Source organism: Trichoderma aggressivum (genome assembly GCF_033847375.1).
Source record: "Trichoderma aggressivum f. europaeum strain CBS 100526 chromosome Unknown scaffold_047, whole genome shotgun sequence".
Taxonomy (NCBI): domain Eukaryota; kingdom Fungi; phylum Ascomycota; class Sordariomycetes; order Hypocreales; family Hypocreaceae; genus Trichoderma; species Trichoderma aggressivum.
In genome coordinates this window covers 59847-83104 of record NW_026946413.1, presented here as the reverse complement: position 1 = coordinate 83104, position 23258 = coordinate 59847, and the positions used below count along the sequence as shown (strand labels likewise).

The 23258-nt window shown below is 52.8% G+C and overlaps 6 protein-coding genes across 6 annotated transcripts; 4 read left to right on the top strand and 2 right to left on the bottom strand.

Annotated features, from left to right (window-relative positions):
- Positions 1-1520: 1520 nt before the first annotated feature.
- Positions 1521-3043, top strand: Triagg1_8940 (uncharacterized protein; the record flags this gene model as incomplete). The annotated part of the gene is made up of 4 exons (XM_062903842.1): positions 1521-1688; positions 1765-2092; positions 2169-2321; positions 2412-3043. The coding sequence occupies 4 exons, from the start codon at positions 1521-1523 to the stop codon at positions 3041-3043; spliced, it is 1281 nt and encodes a 426-aa protein (XP_062752062.1).
- A 567-nt stretch (positions 3044-3610) lies between these two features.
- On the top strand, positions 3611-4405 carry Triagg1_8939 (uncharacterized protein; the record flags this gene model as incomplete). The annotated part of the gene is made up of 1 exon (XM_062903841.1): positions 3611-4405. One exon carries the CDS (start codon positions 3611-3613, stop codon positions 4403-4405), a length of 795 nt encoding a protein of 264 aa, XP_062752061.1.
- Positions 4406-5213: 808 nt separating this feature from the next.
- On the top strand, positions 5214-7213 carry Triagg1_8938 (uncharacterized protein; the record flags this gene model as incomplete). The annotated part of the gene is made up of 2 exons (XM_062903840.1): positions 5214-6078; positions 6147-7213. 2 exons carry the CDS (start codon positions 5214-5216, stop codon positions 7211-7213), a joined length of 1932 nt encoding a protein of 643 aa, XP_062752060.1.
- A 2573-nt stretch (positions 7214-9786) lies between these two features.
- On the top strand, positions 9787-10776 carry Triagg1_8937 (uncharacterized protein; the record flags this gene model as incomplete). Its single annotated transcript, XM_062903839.1, has 2 exons — positions 9787-10053; positions 10129-10776. The coding sequence occupies 2 exons, from the start codon at positions 9787-9789 to the stop codon at positions 10774-10776; spliced, it is 915 nt and encodes a 304-aa protein (XP_062752059.1).
- Positions 10777-11028: 252 nt separating this feature from the next.
- Positions 11029-11624, bottom strand: Triagg1_8936 (uncharacterized protein; the record flags this gene model as incomplete). The annotated part of the gene is made up of 3 exons (XM_062903837.1): positions 11029-11170; positions 11272-11395; positions 11510-11624. 3 exons carry the CDS (start codon positions 11622-11624, stop codon positions 11029-11031), a joined length of 381 nt encoding a protein of 126 aa, XP_062752058.1.
- Positions 11625-13202: 1578 nt separating this feature from the next.
- Positions 13203-18913, bottom strand: Triagg1_8935 (uncharacterized protein; the record flags this gene model as incomplete). The annotated part of the gene is made up of 4 exons (XM_062903836.1): positions 13203-13742; positions 13834-18143; positions 18247-18564; positions 18742-18913. The coding sequence occupies 4 exons, from the start codon at positions 18911-18913 to the stop codon at positions 13203-13205; spliced, it is 5340 nt and encodes a 1779-aa protein (XP_062752057.1).
- Between the last annotated feature and the right edge of the window lie 4345 nt (positions 18914-23258).

Below are 23258 nucleotides of genomic sequence, written 5' to 3'. Positions count from 1 at the left end.
TGTTAAGATGCCGATCTTGCGCTTGAGGAAGAGGGGGAAACGCGTGGAGTAAATCCGTTTGCGGTGATGGGGCTTGATGTTGATGATTTCACGTCTGTACATTGGTCGAGCCTGAAGCGGACACTGATTCTGATATCTTTCATCTTGCAGCATTCTTTTGCATCTTGTAGGTATCTACAGTATCTGCCCTTATCTCTCTTGCATGGGTAACACATGGCGGATGCTGATAACTGGCAAACGGATGGAGATGCAACACGCGAGCTTTGTGTTGCCCCACCGTGTCGATGCGTTTGATCCTTATCTTCCTCGCGGCTGGAATGTATCCGGTAAGTTATCAATTGATCATGTCTCTTTTGAGATGCCTGTGCTATCTCTAGCTCTAGATTATTGAATATGGATGTCTTTCGGGAATCTCTTCTTGCACGGGTAACTCGGCGTAGCATCTTCCAAATCGTCGTGTATCGTCAGGAAAATGGCGATGTTCCGAGAGCGGCGATCTCAAGCGTGGCACTCGCAAGATGCCGAGGAATTGCATGCACCACCTTGTATCGGGTTGCAGTAGTCCTTCTTCTGCCGCTTCCCCTTTTCCATTGCCCGATATCCGGCATAAAGAAACAAATATCTACATCGTTTTAAAGGACTCACTCCATGTGTAATTCGCCGAGCCTACTAGCAACTCGCGGTAGAATGCCTACGGGTCGCATTGGGCGCTTTGCTGAATAGATGCAAACTCGCTGCAACGGACATGCATATCCTCGTACATACCTACCTTACTACATCTCCATCCCTTTGATGTGATTCGAGTCTCTGAAACTTGTTCATTAAGCTGCCACCGAGCCTTGCGCCACGGAAAGTTGATGAATTTGCAGGTAGATCTTGGCTCAGTCTACTGTTCACAATCAGTCAGCAGAGAACACGATGGCTTATCCACTTGGCCTGAACCAGGCATCGAGCCAACTATTGTAGATGATGCCGATGCCAGTTGCTTAAATGCATTTGCCATCATTGCTACTTTCTTCTAGTGTTTGTACCATGGCTATATTCTTCTAGTATCTGGTATCGCCACCAGCTTGAAATTTGAGACACGGGATGCTAGATGGCAAACTTCGAGTCTTGAACACAAAAAAAGCCACACACTGATGAAGGTAAAGAGGGACATTTCACAGCTGGATTTTCAACCCCGTCACCGCAATCTACTTCTTACATCTCCTCTCCATCAAACACCATCAACTCGCATCAATGTTTTCGATTGCTCCCTCGTATCTGCCACTTGCAAAGAACAACCCGATCTATAGTAAAACGGCAGTGTCCGGTGCCTCTCGGCAAGCTCCGAGCCACGGCTTGCGGGGGAACAAAGACGCCCCTGGGTGAGAATTAAGCGGGGCATCATCGTTGGGTCGGCATTGGGAGCGTGTCATATCCTGTCTCGTCTCGTGCCCATCTCGAGGCTTTGCTTTGCTTCTTCAAACAATCAAATAGTTTTATATTGATTCAGGCGTTGATAACCTTGGCTACTGACAATGGCGGCTACTCTTGCATCGGAGATTGAACATCTCAAGAGTCTCCGCGCGGTCCGAGAGCGCTCACGGATCGTCTTAGAAGCGGCCCGAAATGGGGGCCTCAACAACTTTGTGCTTGACGAGGGCCGGATGAAAGAGACGGCAGAATTCGTCGCCGGCGTCATTTCGGTAAGCCCATTTCCGCCAACCTCTCTTTCTCATCGACAGGCTCGGACGTTCGGCATTGTTAACGGCGTGAGTGCAGCGAGACTTTGGCCCCGATCGATACGCTGAGATTCCGCCTCATGGAAGGTGGGAGCATTTCAGCGTCGGAGGCATCACCCGGCTGGAAACCTTGGTCCAGAAATGGCAAGACAGTCAAGCGGACGACGTGGAAATCACGCGCCGCCTCATCGACCTCTTCTTCGTGTCTGTGCTGCTCGATGCTGGCGCGGGTGACACTTGGGCCTTTCGGGAGCCTGGCAGCGACGAGGCGTATGGGCGAAGTGAAGGCATCGCCGTAGCCTCGCTGTACATGTTTAACGACGGAGCCTTTAGTTCAGCCACAGATGGGAACAAGGCTACAGTAGATGGTAATTTCCCCCCTCCTCTTTTGGTTTGCCTCCTTTGGCTTGCCAATGATTGGCACCCCCAGCTAACACTGCACAGGACATGGTCTCGGCAAGCTCACCGAAGACGCCTTCGTTCATCACTTCCAAATCAGCCCCCAGAATCCAATGGTGGGTGTTGCATCGCGAATTGAGCTGCTCAACAACTTTGGAAAGTCTCTTCTTTCTATTCCGGAGATTTTCGGGGAAACTGGTCGTCCTGGACTGCTGGTTGGCAAGTCTTTCTTCAGCATGCAATATGCTTCGTTACTAAAGTAAAGCAATGCTAATGAATCTTATTCAGATTACTTACTCAAGGATGGCAAGGACAAGGAGCTCAACTATGAAGCTCTCTGGAGCATCCTCCAGCGCATTCTCCTCCCTGCGTGGCCATCAAACCGCCCACGCATCAACGACCAGCCGATTGGAGACGCATGGCCTCTTCGCGTGCTTCAGGAAAAGTCTGGCAATGGCGAAAACCCAACTGCCGGAATCCATCCGTTCCACAAGCTGACCCAATGGCTTGGATATTCCCTCACCGTGCCGTTTATGAAGGTTTTGAAGCTGAAATGGATCAACATTGAAACGGGAACCGGCCTGCCCGAATACCGCAATGGAGGACTGTTTGTCGACATGGGCGTTTTGAAGCTGAAGCCCGAAGTGCTCAGCAAAGGAATCGAGGCTTCCGGCCAAGCCTTGCCGCTCTTCTCGTCCACCGGAGATGTGATTGTGGAATGGCGAGCCATGACGGTGGCTCTCCTGGATGAGCTGCATAAGCTCGTCAATGATATCTTGGCACCACAGGGGGTCTCCCTCTCTCTTCCTCAACTGCTGGAGGCTGGGTCTTGGAAGAGCGGCAGAGAGCTGGCGGCCAAGCATCGACCGGAGACGAGATCCAGCCCGATATTGATTGATGGAGATGGAACTCTTTTCTAATGGGTTTGGGAGCGTATGCCAACTATATTCATTCCGGTAGATGATGGGTTGGGTATCTACATAGCTAGCAATAATACGATTCGCCAATGGCTACCAGTTGATGTAGTCTGCAAGCCTGTAATGCTGGGGCACTTCCACGCTCTATACCCAGTATGTGGTCAGCTTTATGGATTCATCATTACAGAGTACGAGTACGTTGCACTGTGTCCGGTTCTCCTCATTGTAATACCATTTCGGACTCCGTAGTTGATAGGCAATTGAAGCTCGTGCCACATCTTCCACTCCCCACGTTTACAGCATCATTAGTATATAGCTCACGCAGTAGTAATACGATCCCCATCAGCATGATAAGAAACAGGGCCGATCTCACATGGACCAGCAATGGAACATTACCCTAACGTGCGGGGTTCCATCTTCGTGCATATGGACCCCTAATAATCCTTTCGTATGTAGGTAAGACGAGCAGCATATGCATGGATATAACACCGCCCGTGTCCTCAAACAGCCGCTTCGATTCCCTCATCACCAGAGGCACACACACACAGACACACACGGTCACTGCGAAAAATGGAGGATCTCACTCTGCCGCGCATCCTCTGCATTCACGGCGCGGGCGTCAATGCCCAAGTCTTCGAGATCCAATGCCGAGCCATCATAGGCAAGCTCAGGGACAAGTTTCGGTTTGTCTTTGTCGACGGCCACATGGAGGATGAAGCGCACCCGGCTGTAGTCAACATCTTCGGTGAGCTCGCGCCATTCAAGCGGTGGCTGGTCTACAAAGACGCGCACGAGACCATGGACCCCGTGGTTGCGTCCCAGAAACTGGCGAAGCAGCTCCAAGACGCGATCGATCAGGACAAGGGCACCGGCGAATGGGCGGGGTTGATAGGCTTCTCCCAGGGCGGCGTCATCTCGTCGAGTCTTCTCTGGGCTCAGGATCACATCGAGGACGATTCCAAGAGGCCGCTGCCGGGCATCACGTTCCGCTTCGCCGTCGTCATGTCCGCTCCCGGGCCCATCGTCCACATCGATCGCACAGGCACACTGACCAAGCCGCGACACTTGATCCACGCCGGCGAGAGGATGTCGTACGACTACGACGATTGGCCCGTACAGGGCACGCAAGACGAAGCGCACATGGTGCTGACGCCGACGCTGCACATCCACGGGCTGCAAGACCCGGCGCTTTTCAACCACAGGAAGCTGTACGAGTATAGCAAGAGGGGGACGGCGACGCGGTTTGAGTGGGATGGAGGCCACCGGCTGCCAATCCGGCGGGAAGACGTGGAGCGAACCGTCAACATGATACTGCAGTTGGCCGAGAGGACAGGCATGGAGTTTTACTACGACGACGCCTGGTAAAGGCATTGATTCCATAAACATTGCAAGACGAGCAAAAAAACAAAAAATAAGAACAGACAACATGGGATTGGCGCAAGGAAAAGGGACGGGGAGAAGAACTGGGCTCTTTGGATCAACGGAGCCGGTGCTTGATTTACGTTTGGACGAGGCACCGCACTTATACGCACTGGGCATTGGGATTGATTAACCCATTCCACTAGGCCAAAGAGATATAAACATGAATAGACGGCGGGCAAAGAGTTTAGAAAGGATGCAATGAGGGAAGTTGATGCTTCTATAGATTTGTTCTCTACAATCAATACCGTACGCTGGAATCCGATCCATCTTCAATGTGGCAGCATATGTGTCCTCGTTCTCGACTTCTTACGTGACATGACATGCGTCATGCATCATGCAAGTGCAGCTTTGTGCCACGACAAGGGCATTCATGTACACGAGATTCAAGCTTTTCATCAGGGCCTCGCTTGCTCTGCTTCTCGCCCTGTACATAATCGCCCCCCCTTTGAAAATCACATCCCCAGTTGATACCCAGATCGCCATCACCATGGCTACTTCAAACAGCCAACAGAATCGAGACGACATCTTCGGGCTTAGTCATCTGCTTCGTGTCGTCAAGGATTCCCCGCTGAAGCTGGCATCATGACGGACGCTTGGCGAATCCCCCGCAATCAACTGGATCTCAACGCTGCGAGGGGCATACATACATACATGTACGCACAACCGTAACTGAAAGGGGACTCAACGATAGACTCGTCGAATCGTCTCTGAAGAATTGAATACGGATACGGCATCAGAAGCTGCAGAAACAATGTCCAGCTCCGAGACTCACCAGAACCAAGCTTCGGGGGAGCAGTATTTCCCGCCTCCTCCTCCTGGACCTCCACCACCTCAGCAGCATCAGCATCAGCAGCAGCAAGATCACCATCAACAGCCTCCCCAGACGGAACAGCATTTCCCGCCTCCTCCTCCTGGACCTCCTCCGTCTCAGCAGCAGCAGCAGCAGCAGCAGCAACAGCCATATCCCCAGTTTGCGCCGCCTCCTCAGCAGCCCGAGTCGCAGTCCTACCAGCCTCAAGATGCTCACCAGCAAGATGCTCACCAGCAACACCAGCAACAGGATCACCGGCCAACAGACCAGCAGCCTGGGAGTGCTCAGCCTCAACTAACGAGCCAGCAGCATTTCCCGCCGCCTCCGCCTGGACCTCCACCATCCCAGAACTACCAACCTCAGCAACAGCAGCAGTATCAGCCGCCGCAAGACTTCTCACAACAACACGGTCAACAGCAGCAATCATACAACCCCCAGGCTCAGGTGCCACAACAGCAGACCTCCAGCTACTCCATCCCCGCCTACAATCCTGCGAACCCCGTCTTTGCGCCGCCCCCATCCAACACCAACCTCAACGAACCTCCCAGTCCCGCGGCATATCAGCCTCAGGCAGATGGCCAGCAGCAGTACCAGCAACACGCGCCTCCATCTCCCCAGTACGGATCTGGCGATGAACAGCAGGGACACCACAAGACTGGCTGGAGCGAGCGCCTCTCTGCCCTGGGCATGAAGGCCGCTGCGCCCATCAACAGCATTGCGCATAAGCTCGGCAGCCAGAGCTTCCTCCCCGAGACGCTGGACAAGGAGTGCGAAAAGGCAGCGACGATACTCAGGGCATTCTGCAGTAAGTTTGTTTGTTCCTCTGTCAGTTGAGATGCCGTGGGACCTTTGCTCACTCAATCGTGAAACTAGAAAAGGGAGTCTATGCCGACCCTACGGCCACTTCGGTGCCCACCTCGACCGACCCCAACGCGACAGAGTCAACCGACAGAGTCATCGACCCTACAAAGGAGAAGCCCAAGAACCGCGTCATTGTCACGATCCCTCCCAAGATCATCTCCAAGGCCGTTGGGCTTGCCATCTTCACCACCCTCCGCGCCGGCTTCCAGATATCTGGCGCAACAGGGTCGGGGATCCTCATTGCTCGACTGCCCGACGGGAGCTGGAGTCCTCCCTCGGGCATCCAGCTGCACTCTGTCGGCGGAGGGTTCCAGATCGGCCTCGACATCTACGACTGCGTCTGTGTCATCAACAACAGGGAGGCCCTCGCCGCCTTCACCAACACTCGCGTTAGCCTGGGCAGCGATTTAGCCGTGGTGGCTGGCCCTTATGGTGCCGGTGCGGCTGTTGAGTTTGGCACATCCCTGGATGCGAGGACGGCCAGAGACGACGGCCGGCCTCCGTCGTCACAAGGGCAAGGACAAGCACAAGGGCAAGGACAGGACCAACAGTCTCAGCAGCAGCAGCAGCAAAGCTTGCAGCCACCCGAAGCGGCAGACAAGAAGAGCCACCGGCGGAGCCTCAGCGCCAGCGCAACCAAGCCCGTCTTTTCATATGTCAAGTCGCGGGGCTTCTATGCCGGGATCCGAGTTGACGGCACCGTCGTAGCCGAACGCAAGGATGCAAACGCTGCCTTCTACGGACAAACCGTCTCCGTAGACCAAATCCTAAAGGGCCAAGTCCCATCCCAAGGCCCTTCAGGAATGTGGCCGGCTGGAGCTCAGACGCTATTCGGCGTCCTGAGGGGGGCCGAGGCTGGCGTCTTGCAAGCATCATCCCACGAGCAGCAGCAGCCTCCTGCGAGTCCAGGGCACCACCAGCAGCCAGCTCCTCAGGGCTACTATCCTCAACAAGGACAAGGACAAGGACAAGGACAAGGGCCCTCAACCGAGCAACAAAGCTATCCATATGTTCCTCCCCCTCCCTCGTATGCAGACAGCGGGCCCCGTCCCATTGATGGTGACATCAAGTACGCTTGAAAGAAGACGGGATAGGTTTTTCACGAGTAATGATGGAACGATGACAAAGATGAGCTTGAATAATTGAATAACGATTTCTTCCAAACTCCATCAATCTTTCACCCGTGTATGACATTGACCATCTTAGTAGAGTCCCTCCCATCTTCTTGTGGAAAGGTAAGAGGCGCCGCGCCACCGCGTCTTGTGAGGCTTCCCTGTGCCGTCCTACGCAGAACCATTGTTGGCCTATGAGAGGTCCCACCACGAACGGGTCTCTTGCTCTTCGCTTGGGGACAAGCAAAACAAACTTTGATTGTCGAATCTTCCTGTGACATCTTGTGATTGCCAGGAATGGCTTTGCGGTCTTCGCCGACGCCGCCTCCCGCTCAACCTCTACCAAGCTCACAGTGACCATTTCAACCCTCCATGTATTCTATGAGCCGCACTCAAGGATCCAGGATGTTGAAGCCAATGTCTCAGCCTCAACATAGATCCGTCACCCGCGACTCGGCATCTCAGGGTCCTGTTCTACCAAATACAGCTACCACTTCAGCTTAGCTCTTCTTCGGGAGGCCGTTCTATCTACTACTGCCCGCGGGGGATCGTCAGGACAAACACATCTAGAGAAGTCGGGTTCACCAAGTCATCCGAACCGCGGGATCATCACGAACCGGAATTCTCGGGCTGGTTGTGGCTGCGCCTTGGTACGAAACCTTAACCACGGATGCGGCGTCTCCAGCTCGTGCGAGGGCGCTTGGGGAAAACAATCCCAGCCGAGCAGAGTCCACCATTGTGCCGTTCAACAGTTTTGGCGACGACGTTTCGGGTGTAGTCAGACGGGCCATCAAAGTTCAGCTTCAAATGTTCAATTGTGACGGGGCTCCCGCGTGTAAGCTGCATGTTGACACCAAGAGTGGGCACGGCGACTCCTTATGTTCTGCATATGTCAACTCTATGATCGTGGGCAAATTTGGTTGCTTTTGTTGTTTGCAACAGTGCCGGCCGAGTTGTATTTGCACTCACATTGCTTCTAGTTAGTCATGGTGCACCGGTAGTGCAACCACCGATTGCAAGAATACGATGCTTGGGCTGGGCATCTCTGCTGGAGGGGGATGCCATCTACTGTTCCTGTATCTCTACCTCGCTCTTCGGTTCTCAACATGCTTCACTCAGGCCAATTAACACTTGGAGCCAAGTACTTGGACCGAGGAGAACACGAGCACCCTGGGGGGAGCGCCAATTCGAATCTTGTGGCCGCAATCGCCAGCCACAGCCGTTGCCATCTCCGTCAATGATTGATCCACCAAACTTGACGCCGCATTCTGCCTCTTCAGCTCCAATGCACCTGGTTAGAACGTGGGGTTTCAATTGTATTCGCCACGCGTTAGGGAAACTGGGCCATCAACGCCACAGTCGCCCGAGTTAAACCAACCACCAGCTAGTTTGTAAGAAGAATCGTCAGCTTCAGCTGGCTTAGGATTAGAACATCGCGACTGAACTCTCGCGCAATAGGCTGCGATCCGTTGGTCTAACGAGACTTGGGCTTTGCCAAGCTCTCCATGAGAGAGCTTGGGTAGCTTAAAAAGCTGGTGAAAAGTTTGATCCAGCCTGGATTATTAAGTAAATGCAGAAGAGAGATTGGATGTTTTCGGGATACATTTCCACCAACGCAGACAAAAGTCCTTGCCTTTTCTCGGAACAGGAATGTGGTTCCCTCACCAAGGCCAGTTATTGCAAAAGAAGTGTAGCTTTAATCCACGGCTGGATTCGAAGACATCCAACCCACTATAAGATAATGCACCTGCTTACGCTACTACTAACACTCTCCAGGAACTGACTGTCCATGGTGTTCGAGTTATTGATTGGCCGTCCTTTAGACCTGACCTTGACCTTAATACAACACAACATCTAGAACTAGATGAAAGATGAGATCCAAAACACCTACCCGCAAGAGGCTGTAACCTCTGATCGGTTGCGAGGTATTATGCAAGAGGCTTGGGACGCTACACCAACAGAACTTCTACACAAGCCAGTAGCCTTCATGCCAGTCCGTTGTAAGGCTGGAATTCTGTTATATATGACATACTAGGCATTCCGTTCACATAGATACCCCGATGAAACTGGCGTAAATACATACGACCTCCCTGCCTTGAGCCGTGTCAGCACCACTCTCGATACTTGTGTGCTGTTGACTAATTCCGGGATAGCACTATTAGTGTCCATTCATGAGAAAAAGCCCTTTTGTGGCTTTCAAACTCAATCAGGGCCGGCCTCTGCACCTTATCTAGCTGAGATGTCTCGTCAGAAAGCTCCACAGGCGGGATTAGTTCAGGGAAGAAGGTGCAAGTACAGAGGATTGAAGAATACTAAGAGAGCTGTCACAAAGTTACTGTGGCAAATGTTCTTGTTATAGGTAGGTAGCCATCACTCTTGTATCACACAGGATCGGGCAGTATATATATAGATCAACCAAGCCAAATCCCATATCCAGATTCCTCGTGTTCCCTCCCATCATCCCAAGCCTACGATATACACCAACAACATCCATCACTCACCCCCTCATAAAGGCATACCACGACGACAAAGTGCCCAACATGCATCGCGTCTACTCCCCCCGTGCTCCGCGCGAACCCATCCGCAATGAGATCGTCGTCATGTTTGGCGAATTCTGCGGAACCTTCATGTTCCTCCTCATGTCCTTCATCGGCACCCAGGCCGCCATCGACAACAACGATCCAACAAACCCCGACGCGCCTCTGTTCCCCTTTTCCCTCCTGTATGTTGCTTCTTCTTTCGGAGCTGCGCTGGCCGTCAACGTATGGGTCTTTTACCGAGTGACGGGCGGCATGTTCAACCCTGCTGTAAGTGTTTGAATCTCTCATCATGCAAGACTCTCCCGGTCTCATCATAGCATTTGTACTAATTCCAGCCACAAGGTCACGCTTGGCCTCGTTCTTGTCGGTGCAGTCAAGCCAATCCGTGGTCTCCTCATCTTTCCCACTCAAATCGTCGCCGGCATCGCTGCCGCAGCAGTCACCGATGCCCTGCTGCCCGGCCCTCTGCTTGTAGCCAACAAGCTTGCTTCCGGCACCAGCATCTCCCGTGGCCTCTTCATCGAAATGTTCCTCACCTCGCAGCTCGTCATCACCGTCTACTTCCTCGCCGTGGAAAAGCACCGGGCCACGTTCCTGGCGCCCCTGGGCATTGGCCTCGCCGTCTTCATCGCCCACATTTGCGGCACAAACTTCACCGGCACCGGCATCAACCCAGCGCGATCGTTTGGCCCGGCCGTCATCACCGACTTCACGGGTTACCAGTGGATCTACTGGGTTGGGCCGTTCTTGGGCTCTCTTCTCGCCTTTGCCGTCTACACCATTCTCAAGTGGTTGGAGTATCACACTGCCAATCCCGGCCAAGATGACGACAACACTGTCAAGAAGACTCCTGCAGGTTTCACCATCCCTACAGGTGACAGGCAGTACAGCAACAGCACTACCGGGGCAAAGGAGCACGTACCATCAGAGCCGCGAGACAGCGGAGTGGCTCAGACTTCCTCGGCACCACAAGGATTCCAGGCCGTGTAAGACGGCCAAAGGCCCGTATGGAGGATGAACATGGATAATGGCGTGTAGGATAAGGCTGCATGTTTCTTCGTGGGGGAAGCCCAATATGCCGCGAAGCAACCAAAAAGCAAACTGTGTATACTTCATATATCATCTTGCATATGTACACATTTGTAATCTATAATCCATACTGTTAATCAATTGAGCGGTCATGATTCCTCAATGAAATACACCGTGCTCAGCTCTTCATTGATGCGTACCTTGTCATCCTCTTCACTCTTCCTCGGCCAATTCCTCTGGAAACCATCCGTACACTTCCAAGTCGACCGTATACTCTCCCATTGCAGTCCGAGTTACTTCGACGCCTTCCCTCTGCAGCTCAACGGCCTGGTTTGCGGCACCCGAAGGTTGTGATCTTAAAGAACATTAGCGTTAATGGTATTGCGTAACAACGCATAGCCAGACAAATAAATTCATCTGCTAAACAGAGATACACAAGACAAAAAAAACCCCCACCTTGGTGACACCGCTCCCTTGGAATTAATCACCCTCTGCCAGGGCACATTCGAGCTATTAAACACAGCATCCTCGTCATGAGGCAAATGCTTCATACAAACACCCACTTGTCTCGGCCGCTGCGCTATTGTCCGCTCATAGCCCTCATCAGCATCACCAATTCCTCACAAGCAGCAAATTCAATTGAAGAGAAGAGAAAAACGCCCTCCAATTATACATCCAGGGCAAAATAACGTACGGGTACCAACGAGATAAGCAATGTGCGCATAAGTCGTCACCTTTCCATACGGAATCTGCTGAGCGGCAGAGTAAACCGCATGGAAGAAAGCCTGCGCTTCGTCCGACCTCGCCATGTTCTCTCTCAAAGGAGCAAAATGAGTGTATAAAAATCACGGAGAGAGGAGAAACTGAAACAACGGCTTTTTTTAAAAACCAAATGATGGATGAGAAGTAAAATTGCTTGAGTCGGTGAAAGAGAGAGGTTAAGACAGGGCGTGAATCAGTGACAGAAGAATCTGGTGGGGCTGGAGGCTTTGTAACAAGAATTGCAGCGTTAGAAGCATTACAGCGACCATTAGCAATGTACCTAATAATGCTACTGCAACGGAGGGAAATATAAAGTACATCCCTATTACACCAGCTGGTGGTCATCAAAATCATCATGCTTTATCCTGCTATTGTTATCTTCTATTTCTAATTCAGTATTATTGAAATTCTGTATTCAATTTGTCCCGCCTCTCTTTCTAGCTGCCGCCAAAGAACAGCTCACAGTTGAAGCCATCATGACGAAACATATTGCTCAATGTCCAGAAGAGCTCCATAGCAATCAAACGAAATGAAAATATATATCTTTCAGTTATCTCATTATCTATTATACCCTCCAATTACCCCTGCACACTGCTTCCATCTACAAACTATCATTAAATCATCCACCCCCCGTAAATATGACTCTCCCCCACCGACCGCAACAGGAGAATTGCTTAGGAATCATTCATCTCGCTTCAAACACCGCATTATAAATCCAACCAGCAAACCTCCCTCATTCAAGAAAACCCTACAACGCTTCACATAACCCAAACATGAAGATTCATATGGCCCAGACGTAAAAAAAAAAAAAAAAAAGAACTTCACAATGGTGACAATGGCACAATAACAAAGTGATAAAAAGAAAAAACCCGTGCCACATTGGGGCGCATCTCACATTCAGCACTTCAAACAAGAAAAGCCATCTACAGAGTATACATATAATAATCTACAAGGTCCAATCCATCACATCAACTCCGAGTCTCATAACATGGCCATCCATCGACTCCATGCAGTTAACCCTCCTCGTGTTTTTACAGCTCCCCCCTTCAGCGTTAACAACAACTCGCACGCGATCCAGTATCATCAAAATCGAATAATAACCACCTCGCCTACACTGTACAGTAGGACAACCAGAAAATAAAAAAAGGATAGAAAAAACCAAATAAATAGAGTAAAACAACACGCATCATGACATACAACTGCCACTTAACACGGTAAAATGACATTGCAGTTTGCTCGCTGCAGAAAAAAAAAAGAATATAGTAGACGTTTCGAACAGAGGATGAGAAAAAAATTAAGAGGGTCACAATAACTCCTGGCTGCGCCGAATGAAACCAAATCAAGAAAGAAAAAAACAAGCAGGCAATACCAACAGATAAGATATCAATGTTTTCCTCTCCTCCGAGGCAAAATGCACCGGATAGGAGAAGCATCATGAGTCGGAGAGAAGAATTTCATGAAAGTAAGACAGAATGAGGTCCCATCGGAATGAAGAGTCAAGAAAAAAAAAAAGATCCAAAGCGAGTTGCCGTAAGGGGCAGTGAGTTCCTGCGAGGCGCAAAGAGTTGGGGTATAGTCCTGCAGTGCCCACATACAGTTGCGTTTGTCCATGGGGAGCGTCACGCCTAAAAGCAGTTCAGGCTGCCCTTCTTCTTCTTGTTCTTGCTGATGGCCTGCATTCTCTCCTCCAGCTGCTTTCGGGCTGCCTCGGCCGCCTGTCTCTTCTTTCGCTCCTCCTCTACCGCTTGCATGCTGTATCGGTTGTCCTGTGACTGGTCCGTCTTCTCCTTAAGCTCCTTAACCTCGGCTTCGAGCTCTTGAGCACGCTTCTTCCAAGCATCGCAGTCTGCCTTGACCTTCTTGGATTGCTTCTCCAGGTCGCCCAGAGCCTCTTCTAGAGTCTGAGTAAGCTGGCGCTCGGCGCTGAGGTGCTTCTCAATAGCACGAATGCGGGCTTCTTGATCCTCGGTGACTTGAGAAATGTTGAAGTTGTCCTTGCTTGGGGGGCGTGTCGAAGTAGGAGAGCTGGGCGCACCGTTGGGCAGAGGTGGCAGAGGGACGGAAGGAGGTGGCGATGGTAGAGAGTTGTGTGAGGAGCTCTTGCGGATTGTCGAGTTGGAGTTGGATCGCTTGACGTCTCCATTGGCCAACTCGTTGTACTTGATCTATTCAACCATGGTTAGCTAGGCTCATCCAAAACATGCACCACAACCCTCGATATAATGAGAGGACGTGGAGGGGTGTGTGACAACTTACTTGGAGGGCAGCATATTCCTCGCGGACTGTTTCAAGCTCGGTTTGAAGCTTGATTCGAGAGGACAGCGCCTCGTCAAGCTGGGCGTTGCGCTCAGACTGCAGCGAGCTCAGGCGGTTATTGGTCACCTGAACCTCATCAAAGTTGTGCTGCAGTTGTTCTTCGAGCTCTTCGATGAGACGAGAGTTCTTCTTGTTGCGGCCATCGAGATCGTCAACCTTGGCCTTGACTGCGGCAAGCTGGTCTACCAAAGGACCAGCCTTGGCTTCTGTGCCGCCAGGGAGCATGCCTGCAATCGCCGTCTTGACTCCCTCAAGATCCCGGACGAGTGAGTCGTTGATGGTTGATAGCTCCGTAACATGAGACGTAAGCTCTCCCATCTTCTTGCGCTCTGACTCAACGGCATTTTGGTTGGCGACGAGAGCCTGAATCCGCTCGCCCAGCTTCTCGAGTGGCATCTCTGCACCAAAGACGGCGGCAATCTGGGTTGCGACCCTTGTCAGTTCATCCCTTGACTGAGCCAAGTCTGTTTCCAGCCTGAAAATAGCCTCTGAGTGCTCAGTCATGAGCACCTCCACCTGCTTCTCATAGCTAGTCTGTTCGTGGTCCTTCAGTTCCGCGAGTTCTCGGGCGTGGCTCTGCTTGAGCACCTCCATCTCCTCCTGGTGTGCTTTTGTGGCATCTTCGTGGCTAGCAATCAGCTCCTCAAGCTTGGCGGAAAGTTCCTGGTGGCGGGCGGTTGTCTCAGCTGTTACAGAGCTGTGGATCTTGGACATGTCGTCCATGGCCGCTCGAGCGGAAAGATGGAGAGACTCGAGCTCTGCTACCTTGGCGTTGTTGCTGTTGATAACAGCCTTGTACTCGTCAATCTCCTCGCGTAGGAACTCAATGAGCTCTTGCTGCTTGACGACTTCCCTCTTGGCCTCTTCAGCATCAGCATCCTTTTCGGCAGCGGCTCGATACTGGGATTCGGCCAGCTGAACGTTGGCAGCATCGACCTGGGCCTCCAGCTGTTGGATGGTGGCCTGCATCTCCTTCTCGGTGCTTCTCATAGATACCAGAGCGGCGTGGTGCTTGCTCTCCCACCCAGCCAGCTCTGCCTGCAGCGTAGACACTCTCTCATTGTATGGAACATCGGCCTCTTCCTCGTCACTCGGCATGAACTCTCGGGTAGGAGTAGATGCGACAGATTTGCGGAGGACCTCGACTTCACTCGTCAACTCTCGCTCACGCACGGCATGGGCCTCGCGAAGATCGTAGAGTTGTCTCTCGCTCTGCTCAAGTTGGCCTCGGAGGGTTGCGACCATTGACATGTCAACGGGCGAGGCTTTCAAGCTAGAGCGCTCACGCGCCAGGCCCGAGATGATGGCCATCTTGCTCTCCATCTCCTTCTTGGCCGCAGCAATGTCAGACTCCAGCTCCTGGATTCGTTCACTGCGAGATTGAAGCTCGTGCATGGCCGAGTTGAGGTTCAGTTCAAATGACTGCATTGTCTCGGGCTTTCCTTCAAAGTTCTCAGCTGCAAGATTTCTCAAGTAGACGAATGATCGCTGAGCACGATCCACGCCAAGAAGATTCTGGCTCGACTTTCGGCGGATCACGCGGGGGCCGTTGTCGACGGTCCGGGCTTTGGTAACTTCGGTCTTGAGCTCCTCGACCATATCCAAGGTCTCGTTGTGCTTGAGTTCCAGCTGGGCGTATTTCATGGTCAATTCCCTTTCGGCATTCTCTTTCTCCTCGGCCAGAACTCTGAGTCTGTCGAGCTCCATGGCAAGCTGTTCATTTTGCTCGGCAGGCACTTGGTTTTTGACATCGTCCTGCGAAACGAAGAATTCAAATTGCTGAGCGTCCTGGACCTGCTCAATGTGCTCAACGTGCTCCTTGGACTCTACCAGCTCCACAGGCTCAGCCAACTCCTTATGCTCGACCTGCTCCTTGAGCTGAATTGGCTCCTTCAGCTCGTTCTGTCCATCTTGCTCATGCAGCTTAACATGTTCCACGAGCTCCCTAGTCAGGTCCTCAACCGACGCTGCGGGCTTAGCAGTAGCCGTATCGTCTTCGGACTCCAGATCGAGATGCGTGGTATCGGCCGTGATGGGCGAGTCCATGACTGACGAGAGCTCAGAGGAGAGCGATCGGTGGGCCGAAGATCGGATATCATCCTTGGCGTAGCTCGTCTGAACAGACTGGAAAGACTCGGGGCGAGTCTCGGTCGCTGCGTCGACGGAAATGATGGAATGGCGCAGCCGATCAGGGTAGCGAGCTTCGTCAATAGTGTCCTGGAGTTCTGACAGCTTCCGCATCGCCTCTTCGTACTTGGAGTGCAGTCTGCCATAGTCATGAACGGTGGTCTCGTGCTCAGTTCGAAGGTCGAAGAGCTCCCGGGTGACCAACTCCAGCTTGTCTGCCACGAACTTGGACTGTGCAAAGGCCTGCTTTGTAGCTACGTCGTCGACGGTCTGATTGTCGGAAGCCTTTGGCACAGAATCGCCAGCATTCACAGCGTCCTCGTCATTTTCCACAACAGGGGGGAGCTTTGACGTCGCCGCTTCGGCTCCATTCTCTTGATCCTTGTCCTGGGCCAGTTGGTGGTCGTGGCCGTCCGTGGATTCCGCCTTGGTGCTATCGTCTGAGTCGCGCAATTTAGACTCGTCTACATGGTCGAGCTCGTGAAGCAAAGCATCCAGCTTGCCTAGACTCCGCTGTCTCTCGATAACTTGCTCAAGGCGCTCGATTTCCCGCTGCATAAGCTCAGCGTCCTGATCCGCCTCGGCAAGTCGCTCCTCCAGCGTTGAAATGTAATCTTCGGATGCAGACTCGTTCTCGCGAATGCGGGAAATCTCCTTGCGCAACTCAACAATAATGGCCGAGTTCTTCTCTTCACCGCTGCTGTGGCCATCTAGCTTGGCCTCCAAGTCGTGGAGATAGCTTTCGGTGCTGGCTTCGCGGTCCATGAGCTTCTGAATACGAGACTGCAACTGTGAGTTGATAGTCTCAACATAGGCACACTTGGTTTCTTTCTCGAGAAGATTTGTCTCCGTGTTCGACAAGGTGGTTCGTGTCTTCGACAGGGACTGCTCGAGCGTCTGGATAGTCTTCTCGTATTCGAGAACAACCTGCTCAACCGACTGAGCAAACGAATTTGAACGGTTCAGGCGGTCGGTTGCATTTTCTTCCTGGAGCTCGTCCAGCTGCTGGTGGTGCTGGAACTCGCTTTCTCGGGCCTTTGCCATTTCCGCAATCAAGCGAGCATGGCGGTTGTTCAGGGTGCCATAGTTTTCCTGGAGATCAAGCAGCTGGTTCTGAAGCTCTGCTTCCCGTTCGTTTTGTCTCTCTGATCTTTCGCTAGACCTGTTGGCGCTGCGGGGAGGGAGGTCGCCTTGGCCGTTGGCACTGCGGATCTGCTCGCGCAAAAAGGCCACCTCGGCCTTGAGCCGCTCAATGATGGCAGTCTTATCCCCTTCTTCGACCTGCTGGATTCGAGGCTTGGACTGGATAGCACGGGCGCGCTGCGCATATTGAACAGTGTTGAGCGTCTCGCTGAGATGGAATTCCGGCGGCGTAACGCAAGCGATCATGTAGGTAATGGCGTTGCCGCCGAGCGAGTCCTGCAGGAGTCGCGTGAGTTTGGAATCGCGATAGGAGACGTGGGCACCCGAGTTTCGCGACGAAAGCTGGCTGATAACTTTTCCCAGAGCAGCCAATCCGGCGTTGATGGAGATTCCCTCCTTTGCACGCTCGCCCTGAGCACCCGTGTTCTTCAGTCTTTCACTACCGGCCAAATCGACAAAGTGCAGCTTGCTATCGGTGGTGACGGATATGTCCTGGCCACTCATGGCTTCCAGGGGCATGGAGTGGCGCTTGTCGGAGTTTGAAAACTTGTTCTTGCGCTGGACCAAGTTGAGGGAGAAGACGGCGTGGGAGCGGGAAGATTTGGCGTTGATGGCGGTAGCATCGGTCTGGCGAATGGAGGAGCCAAATGCGAGGGCGTTGAGAAGGTCGTCGACGCAGGTAATGTCGACCTGGTGCAGGCCTGTGAGAATGATATTGCCCTTGACATCTTCTCGGATGGCAACTGAGGTTCGATCATTCAGCGGGGTGGTATCGGCAACCAGAAGATCTCGGAGGGTTTCGTTGTAGATTTCGACATAGGTGGCCGTCAATGCCCAGTTTCGGTCGCCCAGGTTGTTTTGCTGGCCGTATCCTCGAGGAGATCTGAAGCTACTAGCGCTCTTCATGGTGCCATTGTTCACAACTCCTTTCTGTACATCCAGCTTTTCGAACAGGGCAGCGGCTGCTCGAGGGATAACACCTATATGAGAGCACGAAGGATTAGCCACGCAAGATGACGAGCGCAATGCAGCTTGCGCACAGAATCTGCCGTTGTCAGTAACAGGCAAAAAGAAGTTGCGTACCCATATCGTCTGGATTCTCCATTGCACTTGCTGTGCCCATGGTATATGATTTGCCAGCACCGGACTGGCCGTAGGCAAGGAGGGAGACATTGTATCCCTGGGTAAAGGCGCTGATGCTGTCAGTCAGGTACTCCCAGATGCCATCCTGCATAACATCCGGGCCGAAGACGCGGTCGAAGACGAAAAGCTTGCGTCCCTGAGGAGAATCGATGGAAAGGCTCGTGTTGGACGTGACGTGCACCATGGGGCGCTGGAAGCGCTGCGGAATCAAGTCATATCCTGGATCGTCCGGATTCAACGCCGGTCGCACTCGGACGGCTGCGAGAGTGAAGGCAAAATGGTCATGTCAGCTCATCAGAATCAAGAAATCAGCACTAGCCCGGGAGACGAAGCGCAGCGACGACATCGCCTTTGCACGCCAAAGTTCACGAGAACAGTCTACCAACGCTTTTTTGGGGAGGAAGTTGAGGGCTTGGAAGAGGGCTCAATGCGTACCGACACGGACAGCCGTCCGATTGTCCTCATCAGAGGCTCTGCTCTCGCCGCCTTGCTTGCTGTTCATACTCAACCGACTGGTGCTCCTTGGTTGAGGACGAGTAGCAATCGCGCTCAGGGGACGCTGAAGCTTATGCGCTGGCGATGGCGAGTCCGGCGGAGAAGTGGCCATGGCGGAAGATGCGAAGCGAAGCGGAGCCAGATGTCACCGAGGCAGCGAAGCTCCAGAACAGCTACTCAGTCAGGTAGGGGCCCGTGTCGACGGCGCGCACAAGCCGGCGCAAACGCGCACAAGCGACAGCAGGTTGATGACCCAGGCGCGGACACGAGCAGGCGCTGGACCGGGAAAAACGAGCGAATTGGGAAAGAAATCGAGGCGAGGGAAAAGAAAGAAAAAAAAAGAGCGTGCTGACGATGTCCCGAAGGGGGGGAGGAAAAGGAACGACGATGGTCAGAGACGGAGGATCAACGAACGGTTTCTCGAGAGAACCGTGCCGATCGTTGGCTCGCTACCAGAACAAGCAGCACTCGTAATGGTTTTGCTGATTCCTTCTTTCTTTTTTCGTCCCTCTCTGTCTCTGTCTTGTGGTCTCTCCCCTTGTCTTGCTACTACTGTATGATCCAATCTGCGCGCCTCACTGGCCGGTGGAGACGGGATGCCGGTGCATGAACTCGTGCTGGTAGAAGATACAAGAGTGTATGCGGGTGCGTATGTACAGTACACGTGTGGCGTGTACGAATATGTCGGACAGAGCTACTGGAAGCTGAATAGTCGGGATGTGCGCATGTACGAGTACAGGCAATGCATGGCCAGGCTGGCACTGATTCGACGGCGGGCTTCGTGGGGATATTGCGGTTGCACGATGAGTGGTCGCGATGGGGGTCTCTGGGGGGGGTCCTTGTTCGCCTATCAAACGGGCATGTCAGAGCTGGGATGCTGGATGTGCGATGGAGACGGCAGGGCCCTCGAGCTGGGTGGATTTGCCATCCCGTACCTAATTAAACAAGGCGCCAGACCATGCAAACGGGCTGGGATTGATATGCTCGCACGATTTGCAACTATCCAGCACGGTAAGATCCAGGCTGGCCCAGCTCAGTGAATCCGTGAGCGGTCCGTCCTTGCAGAGCAGACGAGACAAGAGAATTGAATGCCGGGGCGGGATCGTGCCTGCGAGGTGGAGTGAAGAAGACGAGACGTGTGGTGTTTGTTCGACCCGATATTAAAAAGGGGGGAGAAGCTGTGTTTGCTAGGTGCTAAGCTAGGGGGGAAATATTCAATACGGGTAGACTGAGGAGGGAACCTGATCCACGGGGAAAACGTCTGGTCCAGTGTGCAAGCAGCTGCTTTAGTGGTGTTTAGCACCCACGGCCAGCAGTTCCAGAGCACCAGACCATTGACAGTAGCTGCCTCGGGGCTGCTGAAGCGATGGACGAGCCCCCTAACTTGACCTAGCCCAACAACAACGTGCACCCACGATAATCACCTCGACTGCAATCTTGATCCGTGGCAAGGCTCCTCTGCCCAATCCAATCCAATCCAGTCGCTAGCCAGCCAGCACGCAGAGCAGCGCAAATTGTCACAAACCCCTAAAAAGCCACCGCGAAATAGCTCGCAGCAGGATGGATTGGCAAGGCAGCGCCCCGTGCCACGCTCGCCGGTACACGGTACCTCGACTGCAGCGCGATGTCAGCGCCTCAAGACACCCGGACACAGACCTGGAGGCAAATCGGCTACGGCCAGGTGCATGTACTCTGTACTTGCAGCGCCGTCCAAGAACCCCTGAAATTGCCAGCGCCCGCCTGTGCCCAAAACAGCCAAGAGCCAGGGGATCCCAGCGCTAACCGGCCTGCGCTAGTCCGCTTGGGGCCCCCGGTTCGCACTAGCCACCTGCCAAGCCACCGCAGGCCCTGAAGCCCGCCTCTGATCGGAGAGAAAAAGAATGGAAAAGATTTGATGCGAGGACGTTGTGTGGCTTTTCTTGTCCCTGGTCCATCATCGATCCATTTTACACAAAACCGAGCTTCTAGTTCCAGCTCTCGCTTGTTCCTGGGCTTTTGCTTTATTTGGCTTAGCAATCTTGCAGCCGGGTCCATGGGCAACAGGGGGAGCGAGTACCTGGACTTGTGCGAGTGCTGGGGCTTCCGTACCACGACGCCGTCACAGGTACCTGCCGGCGCTCCGTGCTCCGTCAAAATCCGAAACAACAAGCAACAAAGCATTTTCACTCTTCTTCTCTCTCTACAGTACAGCACGAGCACACACAGCATCTCTTCATCTCTCTCCCCCCCTGTCCGTCCATCCCGTGGAGTCTGGAAATTAGGACAAGGCGATAACCGAAGAAAAACGAACGGGAAAAAAAAAAAGTGTCCGTCGTCCTTCTCCACGATGCGGCCACATGCGCGCGCGATTGACAAAGAAGATTGAAAGGTCGAGGTCGCACAAGGCTGACTGATGGGACACGACACGACACACGACGGGATCAATGGCATCCATCCATGTGCTAGCGTGTGATTGCCGCTCTTAATTACCTGGTCGACAATCGGTCATTTCATTTCCCTTGGGTTCAATCCTTGATTCCTCGACGACGTGGAACAAGCTTCTCTTACAGTACGATCCTGATGCAACGGGCCTTGATTTCTCTCTCTCTCTCTCTCTCAGTCTCAACTCGACTGGATCCCTGCGTGATGATGTCCCTACAGAAATGGCGTTTGACAGGTCAAATTTGCCCCCGAAGCTTTGGGCACCCAATATCTGTAGTCGCTGCCGATTGCTGCGCATGTCTCACGGATGGGAGCTGTGCTTTGCAAGCTTTGGTCGCCAAAAACTCCGCACAACAACCTCGTCTGCAAGTGCGGACGGAGCACGGATTACATGGTGGTGAATAAGATGAGCAACCAGACAAGGGGTGGCGGGCCAGTTGCTCTCATTTGCTGGGCTGCTGCTCCCACTTCCGCCGCTGCCGTCATTCGTGTTTTGCCTGCCTTGCCGCCTTGTGCTCTCTCTCTCTCTCTCTCTCTCGTCGAGATTGTCTCTGTCCGGTACGATCAATATGAGGCCTAGGTATATGCATCCTGCAGCCCGTTTCACATTGGCGCCCTTTGTTATGCGAGAGCGCCACGCTCCGTTAGTCAATCACATCACCCCGTCAAATGGCCAGCAACACGCGTATCGTGTCCGATGTTGGCACCTACAAGTACTCGTGCATACTCGTACATGTCTACGGCAGTGATGGGTACATGTATTGCTGCTGCTTCACATGGACGGGGCCTTGCAGCCATCGCTCGTCACATCATCACCATAGCAAACGGTCAGCGTTTTGCGAGTAGTAATTCACCATAACGCCGACTACATGTCGATCTTGGCCGCGCCAGGCATTGCAGGCCCAGGGGTCAACATGACGATGCCTGTCGTGTGCTCCGTAGAGTCCGTATGGGGATACAAGACAGTACCTACTCGTACATGTAATGTATTTGGGACTGCACGTTTACTCGTACAGAGTCCGCCACCTGTATCTGCGGCAGCCTAGCAGCCCCCAGCTTTGCCATCTGCCGTAATCAACTCCCATCAATCCCAATTGCCTGACAAATACTCACCGGTAAAAGGCGAGTAAAAACGCTGTGGTTGCCGCAATACTTGTAGGCAGTGCGACATAATTGCATGTGTACTCTCACGTCCTCGGCTAGTGGTGAGAGATGGTATTGATGCCCAGATCTCGTGCTACCCTGCACCAACATGGGACTTTGCAACTGATGGGTGCACATTGAAAAGAAAAGAAAAAGAGCTCGACTCAAAGTAGAACCAAAGGGACAAGGTTGTCGTCTAAACCGTAATACCAAAGAGCGGCAATACTAGATGCAAAATCTCTTTCGTGATTCGTATTGGAAGCTCAATCTGGGGGTGAACCCTTGAGCGCCTGGATAAATGAAGATGGGTATCACCGTTGCAAGATGCGGATACCACCACGGACCAGATGTAATTAGCCTCATTGCTATTAGTAGGTACACAAGCAATCAAACATCCACAGGGAATTACTAGACAGCTGATCCAACCGCCATTTGTCAGAATGGAGATGCCAGCGCGATCGGGCTGAGCGGAGATTGGGTCCTCGTGAATGCATTTTCGCCAAGCGTCGAAATGTCTCAAATGAATCGAGGCTTGCGAATATTAGTAGTACAGTGACAGGTGAATACGTGCACGAAAGGAGAGACGGGCAATCTCTGTTACGTACGCGTATTGGATTATTTCAGATGGCTTGGGAGCCGTCTTCGTTGACTGCTGCAGCGGTTCACTCGACGGCCACCTCTTCGCTCAAGTCTACCGTGGACCAGCATGTTGCTGTTTTGAAGCTCGAGGAGATGACTGGTGCGGGCACTGATGGAGGATGGAGGAAATCCACCGTTTATTCCTTTACTTTACTTGAAGCTATACGCATGTGCTTGATAACCATTCCTCTCAAGTCATCAATGCTGTTCATTAAGCAGAAGAATTGCTTATCTGAAAGAATTGATCATTCCTG